We start from the raw sequence: 12,208 nt of genomic DNA, 5'->3' as shown, positions 1-12,208 counted from the left end.
TCTAGAGCTGAAATCGCAACAGTGAAATAAATGAATAATAGCCGTCATCTAACTGCTAGGTTATCGGTCCCTCTAAATCCTGGTATATACTAGAGCGAACGAAGTGAACGAGTGTAAAACCTCGTTTACACTTCTGCAAACGAGTAGCGGTCGCGTGGTTCCAGACTGTAGCGCCTAGAACCGCTCGGCCACCAGCGGCCGGCTAATGTTCCCTGCCATTCGTTTATACTTGTGAACAAGCGTTTATACTTGAATGAAGGGAGGAGAATCGAAGAGAACGAGCATAACATGCAAACTATAGACGCCGCCTATTTTCATTTTTTTTTATCTGTGCGCTAACAATCCTCACACAGCTGTCACTTGAAAACAACACTACTTATAGTGAAAGGTCTGCGCGAGTGCGGATATCGCCAGTAATAACTGTGTTGCAGATAAAAGCGTACGTCTGTTGCGAATATTTGCGGGTTATCTTTAAACTGTACAAAGTAAATTTTTAACATAATTATGGTTTGCCGTCTGTGGCTCTTCAAAGTTGACACCGCCAAAATATGCTCGAAAAACACGCTTTCACTTGTATATTACCGCGTTTGCAGCCCCCTTTCAACAACAATCCAAAATTCATCGTTTTGTGCCACTCTTATATCATTTACGATAAGTTACATGCAAAGTAAAAGAATTTAAATTTGAAATGACTGTCACTGAAATATGTCCAGCCTTAATTCGCATCATAACCGAGTGTGGATTTTGAAAACTTTCTAGTGTTAACCTGCACGTGGAGATCTTTTTTACCACCATAATCCGTGTCAGAAGAGCTGTATAGCAAAGAGGAAAAGACGGCATGGAAGGCGAGTGTAAAACCCTTGCGACTGCAATACAGTCTGCATTTAAACAATAACTCGCGAGAAACGTTTGTGTGTTACTTTTCATTTATTTCATTTCGCATATGATTGTGAGAAATAAACTTGGTTTGTAGAATTACAGTAGCTAGTCTACATTCTTAGATTGAAAACTCGGGAAAAACCACAGCCGATCATGGTCTACAGTCAGCTGTGTGACGAATGCATTTCGCGCACAGCGCTCTAGCCGAACGCAAATCAGCGTCATTCACGTCACCGAAGATACAGCGTTGCCAAATCCGTGACATGGACAGGTCAGATAGCATTGTAGTGTCGCCTGTGACATCTGTTGACCGACGGAAAAACTATTTTTACGGTTGCCTGTTCCGCCGTAAGGACGTTCAATCTGTTTCTTACGGTATCTGGGATATCACTCAGGCTGTAGCTAAGCCATGTCTCTGCAATATCGTTTCTTCCAGGAGTGCTAGCTGGTCTTGCAAGTTATACTGGAGAGCGTCTGTGAAGTTTGTAAGGCAGGAGACGAGGTACTGGCGGAAGTAAAGCTATGAAGACGGGTTGTGAGTCGTGCTCAGGTAGCTCAGACCATAGAGCTCTTGTCAGCAAAAGACAAACTTTTTTTTTCCTTTTTTTTTTTTTTAATGAGTCAAATATTATGGGACTTAACTGCTAAGGTCAACAGTCCCTAAGCTTACACACTACTTAACCTAAATTATCCTAAGGACAAACACACACCCGTGTCTGAGGGAGGACTCAAACCTCTGCCAGGACCAGCTGCACAGTCCATGACTGCAGCGCATTAGACAGCACGGCTAATCCCACGCGGCAGACAAAGTTTCTGAGTTCGAGCCTCGACCTGGCACACAGTTTTAATCTGCCAGGAAATTTAAACACCCACATTTCACTGAGTCTAATGAAATATCGATTTTCATAACTGGTCATAACCCATATGCTGAATCAAGAGAAAATGGAGAATCAAAGGTATGACACTCAAACTTGAAACTGAACAAGTTCCACTGTGAAGGTGTAAAACGTGCATGTATAGAGACAGAACTCACTGCAGGCGAGAGACGGTGGAGTCACCAGCTGCAGGGGTGGTACGGGCGGTTGTCGTCGGCGCAGTTGCGACAGGAGTCCTGCTGTGGTCGCCGTGGTCGCTGTGCGGCCGAGTGCTGGCTGCCAGTCTGCTCTCTAGGGTGCCTGGAACACTGTACAGAGACAAGCAGTGTGTGAAGGAGGTTTGACATGGAGGATAGGTAGCAGCCGGCCATAAGCAGTGCTGCTGAGGGCTTATCCTAACACAAATAATACAACACACGGTGCCAACGACAGCAGTCGCTCTACTAAGATGAATGACTTGCCACTGAAGTACAAGAAAATGATCATATGGCATTGTTGGCTGGGAGGCCCCATCTAGGGAAGTTCAGCCACTGAGTGCAAGTCTTATTTCAGTCGACGCCACATTGGGTGACTTGCGTGCTGGTGATGATGATTACGAGGACAACACAACATCCAATCCACGAGTGGGGAAAATGTCCATCCTTGCCGGGAATTAAACCTGGGCCCACTGCATTGTAGGCATGCAAGGTACCACTGAGCTAAGCAGTTGGACACCATTGAGCTAATCAATTCACACATTTTTCCTCCTGAATTTCCCATATCACCAGCTTAGCGTATCAGACCACAGTATGTAGGAAATAAACCACAGATAAACGGTATACGCAAAGGCCTATACTTATGCTGCATTGATATAGCAACTACTGGGCAGCAAAGTTTGAATGCATATCTACAACATGAGTAATATTACAATGGCTGTAGCCTTTAAATATCATTCATGTGATACTATCAAACAATGGAAAATCTAGGATGGAATGTAACACTTTCGTGAGAAGCAAAGTAGCTACTCACCATATAGCAGAGATGCTGAGTCACAGATACGCACTACAAAAAGACTCTCACAATTAAAGCTTTCGGCCATTGCCTTTCGTCAACAATAGACACACGTACGCATACACACACAATCATGCAAACACAACTCACAAACACGACTGCAGCCTCAGGCAGTCTCCCTGCCCATGGCCTCCTCCTTTCCCCCACCCAGTCGCCACTCCCATCATGCACTGGTGCTGCTGCTCCCAGTGTGGCCTCAGATGCGTGAGACTGCGGTCGTGTTTGTGAGTTGCGTTTGCGTGACTATGTGTGTATGCGTATGTGTATCTATTGTTGACGAAAGCCAATGGTCAAAAGCCTTCATTTTGAGAGTCTTTTTGTAGTGCGTATCTGTGACCCAGCATCGTTGTTATGTGGTGAGTAGATACTTCCCTTCTCATGATATTGTTAATGTGATATTGTGATCATCAGATGGTCTATGTCGGTTCTCTGTTAGACACCTGGCTGTTAGAGACACGGATGTTAAACAAGGTGGAGAACTTCTTGTATGAAGCTATTCTTATGAAAAAGAAAGAAACAGAATTGATTTACGCTGCCCAATGAGAACTCTCACTAAGCATGTGAACATTGAGCATCAAATAACTGTAGTCGAATGAGTATTAGAGGAACTTCAGTAAGGTAAGCTGAGACAATGTATGCCTGGTAACTGACGAGAGGGTGTCACTCTGCTGAAATTAAAAATTCTGTTTCGTTATTGTATTCGGCGTACTCGTACTATGAGACTTGTGATTGAGGGATTTCCTGGAGAAGGAAGGAGTCAATATGGTAGAAACTAACGAGAAAGAGGTTACGCAATACAACTATCAAAGCACATTTCAGTAAGGACACATGAAACAACGATTGAACATAAGAAATCCTTAAAGTAATCTGTGAATTTTGGCAGTGAAGAGGAGATAGACGCTAATGTCTGGGATGTGAAGTATAACCACTGAAGAAAGTGTGTATGTGTGTGTGTGATTTTTTTCCATTACTTAATGTAGTGAAATGTTGTGTGGCTAGGGCCTCCCGTTGGGTGGACCGGTCGCCTGGTGTAAGTCTTCTTAGTTGACGCCAATTCGGCCACTTGAGCGTCGATGGGGATCAGATGATGATATTGATGATAAAGACAACACAACACCCAGTCCTTGAGCGGAGGAAATCTCTGACGAAGCCAGGAATCGAACCCAGGCCCCTTAGCATGGCATTCTGACGCGCTGACTCCTCAGCTATTAAGGAGGACACTTAATGTAGAATAATTGGGCTATGAATTTACGACTGACACGAAGTGGAGGATATGATAAACGGACGTTATACGAGACATTGATCTTATGATAAGCAGATGGACACCTACCGTGCATTAGTGTGTGAAGCCTGAGGCTGTGGTGAAGTTGATGGTCAGGAATATCAACACAGATTCTATTTAATTTATTAAGTGCTTCTCTGATCAACACTTCTGAATACTGCAAGTATAATAACGTCTACAGATAATGTGTTTGTCTACCAACTCAGAGTCGTCACCTTTGAAAAGTTTCTGAATACTCACACACACATCTGCTGCATGTCACATTGGGTGGCACTTTGGCCACTACGACTGCTGCGCCTCTGAAACGAAGCTGCCTGCTGTTGAGTGACCACAGGAGGTACTCACCCCATCAGCTTTCAACCAGCAGTTACCATCGACAGCGTCTACGCCGCCCGATTACATTGTTTCCATTCCTGGACTTGACGATTTTCCATGCTCTGCATCGTCAATAGCAACGTGTACCATCGAGTGATCCAGTGCATTAAGTTTTTCTGTTCGGGGTTGTGAATCCTGGTTTATCTCTTTGCATGCACAGGAAATGCTTGGTGGCTGTGATCATCAGAAAGGTTCTGGTTATGTTTCAGAAAACGTTTGGTGTGCCTGACCTATGACCTGTTGAATCGTTTAAGGTGGAATCTATGTACCAAACGTTCAGCGAAAGAATCGATAGTCCACCTGCTGAAAAAGTGAAGTCAAATAGTGTGTTCAAATTTGACGATGTTGCAGTGAGAAATCAGAAAATATGTATGCTTTCCTCATATATTGTAGTTGATGTACAGCATTTCAGCCAGACATACTCAAGGGTCCAAAAACATTTGATCCGGGATACTGCAAACCTTTCAGGCAGGACAATCTGAATTTCAAGTATGTTTGCCAAACTCATGAAGGAACCGACATGTCATTTGCTGAAATCAGCACCATATGTTGGAATTGATGAGATAAATCGCAATATGATTTTCTGATTATTGATAAAACGAAGAAACTGAATGAGTGGCGATAAAGACCACATCTCGAGGAGATTCTGTATAAAAACTAGTGTACCGAACTGTGATCGTGTCGGTATACTGTAGGCTATGTTCAAGCTTGCATGGCTGCAGTGGCCTCATCAACAGAAAAATCGAGACCTGCAATGTTAGATTAGGATAACTGCGTCAAGGCAGCAACTCTGAAAGGGGATCCCCAGCTGAATGACAGACTCCGCTCAATTGAGCAAACACTCAGCAAAAGGTTAGCGGTATTGGAGGGCATTATCAAGGCAGCAGCTACAACAGTTGAGGTCAATGGTAGAACCCCACAGTAAATAAGTTGCATTCTGTCTCGAAGTTTGATCAGTAGGCAGCAGGATACCAACAAAACACATGGCCCTACAGGTGTTGAAAGCTACTTGTCAGAAATTGCGTCTCTCGGGATAGCTGGACAGTGAAAAGTGACTCTCTGAAACGTTTAGACCCGTAACCGGAAGTATTTAACAGTTCTTGGTGGTGGTGGCGAATGGTGGTAGTGGTAGTAGTAGAAGAAGAAAGAGAAGTAGAAGAAGAAGAAGAAGAGGAAGAGGAAGAAGGTGTGGACAGTCGAAATCAGCCCTGTATTTAGGTACAGTTACATATATGCTTAACGAAGAACACCTTAAAGTCGAGGGAGTTTGAATGGACATCTGGTTTAGTGGAACTAAAAAAATCAAACCTTTAAAAGTATTTTCTGAAAGGAAAATATTGCTGACATTTTACGTATGACTGCCGTACAAAAGCGAACACTCCAAAAAGACCATTAAAAATCAGTAGGATATACATACATTAACGTTATTAGACCAATGTTAAGCGGCGAATTTCGCGTAACAAAAACATGTATCGGCTCCAACTACTGACGGCATGAGCATCAGCGAATACAGGGCACACGAATGGAATATCAATCATCTCAGAGCTACGAGAAAGTCGCATTGTTGAACAATATTAGTGGAGAAGGTGATTCATAAACTTCATGAGTGCGATCGCAGAATCTCCCAAGGCGGAAGAGCTATAGTACATAATTTGGATGATCAGGCCGATCTCGTGGATGCAACAGAAAACTCATGACTGAATGCAGGTTGAAATATATCTTAATGATCACAGGTATGTGTTCCAGATTTTCCTGGGCAGCTCCTCTGAAGGCAAAGACAGGGAGTAACGTGGTGCAGCCGTTTGAACAATTGCTTCAGAACGGTAGGAATTGGTGTCCAGACAAACTGCAGAATGATCACACAGGTGAATATTACAGTAAGGACATCATGCTGGTAATGGAGCGATAAGGGATAAACCACTATTCAACATTCTCCCACATGAAAGCGAGTATTGCAGAGCGTATGAGCAGAACCAACGGCCTTACCTCAATGGCAACCCCAGTTCCCGCAAGATCAACGAAGTAAAGCGCTGTCAGGTTGGGCTATCTCTTCGATGGGTGACGATCCGGTCTGCCAAGCAGCTATTTGACTGAGGGGCTACTTGACAGAGAAGTAGCTGCTCCGGTCTCATTACCTGATAATGGCTGGGAGAGTGGTGTGCTGACCACATGCCCTTCTGTATCCACATCCAGTGACACCTGTTGGCTGAGGATGAAACGGCGGCCAGTCGGTATCATTGGGCCTTTCTGGGCGTTCGGGAGGAGTTAACCATTAAGAACCATATGTGGATGGCTTGCACACATGTCGAGACATTCTCCAACAAATTATTGGAGTCTATAATCGAACTGAAGACAGCTGTCGATGGACATGACAATGACTTCTGAATACAGCGTACAAGTGGATTAAGATGGTGGATCCACGCAGTCAGAAAGTCATAGTATGTGGTTTAGTGCTTATTTCAAAATCCAAAATTGTGTCTCAGAAGTCTTACTTTCCTAGCTGCTCAACAGAGACCTTTACAGTGTCCAGAGCACAGGGGACAAACGCGAGAACACACACTTTAAAGAACAGCGCTGGTGAAGAAATTGCAGGAAATTTTTACACAGAGAAATGGCACAAAAGTTCCGGGTTAAATGTGTTTCTCGTAGAATCAGTCATAAGGATAGAGATAACAGCGCGTTAGTGATATGTCTTTGATTTTAATAATTACTAATCAGCTGTGTGAATGCTCGAAACTGCGGTACAATAGGGTGTGCAAACCTCATATAACGCAGTAGCTTTCCATGGGTGCTAGTAAGGTAACCAGTGGAGGTGGTGGTGGCATTCTCGATAAACTGCTAGTCGAGCGATTAATGACAGCTGCCTGCATCCAAGAACCCACATGAGCCTTTCTGTACAAGGTAAGTGGCCAATCATCTAATAAATGAACCTCTTCTGGAAAACGTATGTTCTTCCTAGGCATAGCTATGTTGTATGTAATCATTCAGCGCCTCAGGTGGGTGAGGGCACTATCATGCGACTGGCTGCCAGGATCACGGTGGACACCAGCAGTATCATGGTAGTGTGTGGGCAGTACTCTTCAGGTAGTAGCCAGCTCTTGGCCAGGGCCCAGAGCAGATCGGTACTAACCTATGTTAGCTGCTTGCATGCATAAGACTCTCCACGTAGTGGTGGCCGCTATGCTGTTGCCAAGTTGTGACCACTGCTCATTGCTTCTACAACCTCTGGAGTATTTTATTCGCCACCAGGTGTTCGGTAGCACACATAATGCGATACACTGTGCACTCACACTGAAACATAACACCACCAGTGCTGTGTGGAGGCTACGTCCGTAACAGAAGCGTGATAGTGATGTGGCAGTGTGGTGGGAAAATAAACTATTATCTTGATCATGGGATACTGCAGACAAGTTCTGAGTTACCCACACCTATGAATGCAGGAGTCGATTTGACCATGCAGTGATGTATTCCTGGAATGAGTCGCGCTCATATATTTGACAGGCGTCATCTCCTCAAGCTAGTGTGTTAGACTGCACAGAGCTACTCATTGGTGGTTCTCAACTCGCTATCCCGCCATTGCTCTCTCTCTTTATGTATTGAGCAAACTGGTTAGTGCTTCTCAACAGTTGCTGTCCTTTCATTATTTCCCACTGCTGTTACAAACGTTCTTCTTCAAACCTAGACCCTTTCAGCATTATGAAGCACTATGTTGCTGTTTCAACATAGGTATACAAACGTAATTTCAGCTCTCTTCTCTGTGTATGTGTGTGTTTCCTTCCTTTATAACTTCCTATCAGATGGCAAGTTTCCTTCTCCTCCCTCCATTGTAGTTCTGAGCATCCTGTCGCCTATGTTGAGCACCTGTGCATTTCAGGATCTGGTTAGGCAGACTTGCACTCCTGAGGAAGGCTTCTGTTTGAATTCTGATTCATGTGAATGTGACTACGAGTTTCTCTCCCCTCTCTCCATCTTCAAATGAGTATATGCATAGATGTCTAACAATACGCTTTTTATTTGTGTCTTTTGCAGAAATCTTCAGTCAGATCAAGGAATTGGGGATGGATCCACTGCCAGAGCTGAGTCCAGTGACAACTGGCTTGACTCCAACTCAGAGTACCATCCTCATTACTGATGACAACAACAGGCAGGAGATACCTTCTGAGCCCACCCCATGGCAGATAACACCAAACATCGAATACCACAGACATGAGCAGTAGTTTTCCTACCACTCAACACCAAAATTGCATTCTAGCGCTGCTAATGGTATGTGTTCTTGTCTGCTTATAGGTGCACTCAACAATGAGTACCAGGTGAATTTCTTGACCCTTTTCTTCAACATTAGTTCATGGAGCATGATGTTGGCCATCAAATAGAGAATGTATGAAATAGTTGTCCTCATTCTTCTTCTATCAACAAACACAACTGCATGCATTGATTACTAATGTTATGTGTTCTATTCACTGTTTGCTGGTGCACTCAATGCACATGTCCAGGTTGACCAACTTTTGTTGGAGGTAGCGACTAATAAATTCCCTTTGACTCATTCAGAGGCAGTGAACGTTATTAGAAACACTGTAGACATTCACATACATCTTCATTTTATAAAAGTATGAATGATCCTTTATATTTTTCCTCCTCCTCTTTGTGCAGATTATATGGAGTAGATTATGGGTGGTAGACTCGCACATGTAGCAGCAGCAGGCCCACTGACAATGGTACAGCTGCATCTGGCTGTGCAGCAGCCCTGCCCACCATATGTGTTCCAGTAGTTCTCCTGCCATCCATGATGCAGCCTGGCCGGTTGAGAGACACTTCTGATTTTGAATGTACGTGGAAACAGTATAGATCCCTACATACTCTGTTTTTTTTAAATTATGTATGATAATTAATATTGGTTCCTCCTTCTGTCTTTGTATGTGATATGTGGGAGAGGTAGTGTGGTGGACATGTGCGTCAAACAGGAGCTGGTCAACCCATGATGATGCAGCATGCTCCACAGCCGCCCATGACGTACCCACAGCACCAGCAAGAGCAGCAGCATCAGTAGCAGCTGGTCACTGCAGCAGCAGCCTGCCCCATTGATGATGGTGGTGATGTACTTATGGCTGACCACGAGGCAGAGGTATTCCAGACATAGTGTCATCTGTGGTACAGCAATGGCTGTCAAAGTTCCAGACCTGCCTGTGGCACTGCTGTTCAGTTCTGGCCTGTTTGCCCATCTCGCAAGAGAGGTGAACTGTTGTGATATCATGGGGTGAGTTGATCGCAGAGTAATTCAGAACTTTTATTAAAAGTTTTATGTTCGGTCTTTTTCCTGAGATGCAGGGAAGAGAGTCTGGTGAGGCACATAGCCATGTACTCCACCTTAATTTTTACTCACATGCTTTTGATCCAGGTATTGGAGGTCCAGTTACATCTCTCTTCCAAAAGATGTCGCTGTAAAACATGCGTGCTTTTATGTCTGGAATACTGCCAAAGGGAATGTATATTGCATAACATTGGCGTTTATGGCCAGCAATAGAAATTACCCTATGTCCTTCGAATACATACAAAACATCCAGTGTCCCCTGTTGTCGTAGTGTCCACGGCATTTTCTGTAAATCTGTAGGACATTCAAAATTTGAGATGCAGAACTATTATACGATTCATGTGTGCACCCTCGGAGATAATGACCCAGCCAATGAACACGACCATGAGCAGACTGAACAACAATTAAGTGAAGCATAAAGCAAGGGGACTGCACTACTTCTTCAAGTTAGCCAGTAAGTGTTCCAGATTCAGAGACCTGTCTCTAATACCTGAGTGCATTTTGAATAAAACACATGCCATGCTTGTTTCTGCCCACATGTCCAAACACTGTGGTACACGACATTTCTGAAATAGATGTCTCAAGTCATTCAGCAAGGGTGACTATCTTGAAACACACTTCATTGACTGCCCAATCCATGAACTGGTACATGTGGAAAAAGTTACCGAAGAGAAAAAGTTCTTAAAATGTAAGAACGACCACCACCAGAAGCGATGTTCCTTAGTTATGTACACCGTTCTCGAGTGCCTCATAGTTCCTGTGACACATTCTGAAGGCGATCCCCCTGCCTTCCGAATCATCTACATAAAATGGCTTGTACCATATGCAGCATACATTGCATGCATGTATGACTCTAGTCCCAACAAATTCAAATTTATGTTGGGGAAAATCCTGCGAGAGATGGATGCTCACTGACTTCTAAGAACTTGTGTGGGAAGCTAATTATGCTCATAGTGACAATGTCCCCATGACCAACTCAGAGCAGAATAATCCATTGTTTGATAATGCATTTGATTGCTGTATTTGTGGGGTGCTGTTTGATAGAGATGAGAAATCTCCTCATCGTGGCCATTGTCACCTAACAGGGAAATTCATTGGAGCACCTCACAACACATGCATTTGGAAGTACCAGCTGCCATGGCAAATACCCATCTTTTTATATCATTTCATTTGGTATTATAACCACTTTCTGGTTCAGTTCATGGGTGATTTCTCGTTGAAAACTGATAAGGTCTATGTCATTCCTAACACTGTTGAAAAGTACATCTCATTTTCAAAGAGAATCATGCCAAGAATAATGCTTTGCTTCCTGGATTCGCTTCACTTAATGCATGTGTCTCTTTATATACATACTGAGCCAATGTACACTCCGGGAAATGGAAAAAAGAACACATTGACACCGGTGTGTCAGACCCACCATACTTGCTCCGGACACTGCAAGAGGGCTGTACAAGCAATGATCACACGCACGGCACAGCGGACACACCAGGAACCGCGGTGTTGGCCGTCGAATGGCGCTAGCTGCGCAGCATTTGTGCACCGCCGCCGTCAGTGTCAGCCAGTTTGCCGTGGCATATGGAGCTCCATCGCAGTCTTTAACACTGGTAGCATGCCGCGACAGCGTGGACGTGAACCGTATGTGCAGTTGACGGACTTTGAGCAAGGGCGTATAGTGGGCATGCGGGAGGCCGGGTGGACGTACCGCCGAATTGCTCAACACGTGGGGCGTGAGGTCTCTACAGTACATCGATGTTGTCGCCAGTGGTCGGCGGAAAGTGCACATGCCCGTCGACCTGGGACCGGACTGCAGCAACGCACGGATGCACGCCAAGACCGTAGGATCCTACGCAGTGCCGTAGGGGACCGCACCGCCACTTCCCAGCAAATTAGGGACACTGTTGCTCCTGGCGTATCGGCGAGGACCATTCGCAACCGTCTCCATGAAGCTGGGCTACGGTCCCGCACACCGTTAGGCCGTCTTCCGCTCACGCCCCAACATCGTGCAGCCCGCCTCCAGTGGTGTCGCGACAGGCGTGAATGGAGGGACGAATGGAGACGTGTCGTCTTCAGCGATGAGAGTCGCTTCTGCCTTGGTGCCAATGATGGTGGTATGCGTGTTTGGCGCCATGCAGGTGAGCGCCACAATCAGGACTGCATACGACCGAGGCACACAGGGCCAACACCCGGCATCATGGTGTGGGGAGCGATCTCCTACACTGGCCGTACACCACTGGTGATCGTCGAGGGGACACTGAATAGTGCACGGTACATCCAAACCGTCATCAAACCCATCGTTCTACCATTCCTAGACCGGCAAGGGAACTTGCTGTTCCAACAGGACAATGCACGTCCGCATGTATCCCGTGCCACCCAACGTGCTCTACAAGGTGTAAGTCAACTACCCTGGCCAGCAAGATCTCCGGATCTGTCCCCCATTGA

At 45.1% G+C, this 12,208-nt stretch overlaps 1 protein-coding gene across 4 annotated transcripts in view; it reads right to left on the bottom strand.

Moving 5' to 3' along the window:
• LOC126213333 (poly [ADP-ribose] polymerase tankyrase-1-like) overlaps positions 1-12,208 on the bottom strand; it is a 161,625-nt gene that overhangs the window by 37,254 nt on the left and 112,163 nt on the right. For 3 of the 4 annotated variants that reach the window (XM_049941025.1, XM_049941024.1, XM_049941027.1), the window contains exon 5: positions 1,913-2,062. The exons of the other annotated variant lie outside the window; for it this stretch is intronic. In XM_049941025.1, coding sequence (XP_049796982.1) covers positions 1,913-2,062 — 150 coding nt within the window. The remainder of the gene's footprint in view (positions 1-1,912; positions 2,063-12,208) is intronic. 4 annotated transcript variants of the gene reach the window in all.

This window comes from Schistocerca nitens, chromosome 11 (assembly GCF_023898315.1).
Source record: "Schistocerca nitens isolate TAMUIC-IGC-003100 chromosome 11, iqSchNite1.1, whole genome shotgun sequence".
NCBI classification, from domain to species: Eukaryota; Metazoa; Arthropoda; class Insecta; order Orthoptera; family Acrididae; genus Schistocerca; species Schistocerca nitens.
The sequence above is the reverse complement of the archived record's forward strand: the minus strand, read 5'-3'. Positions and strand labels throughout refer to the sequence as shown.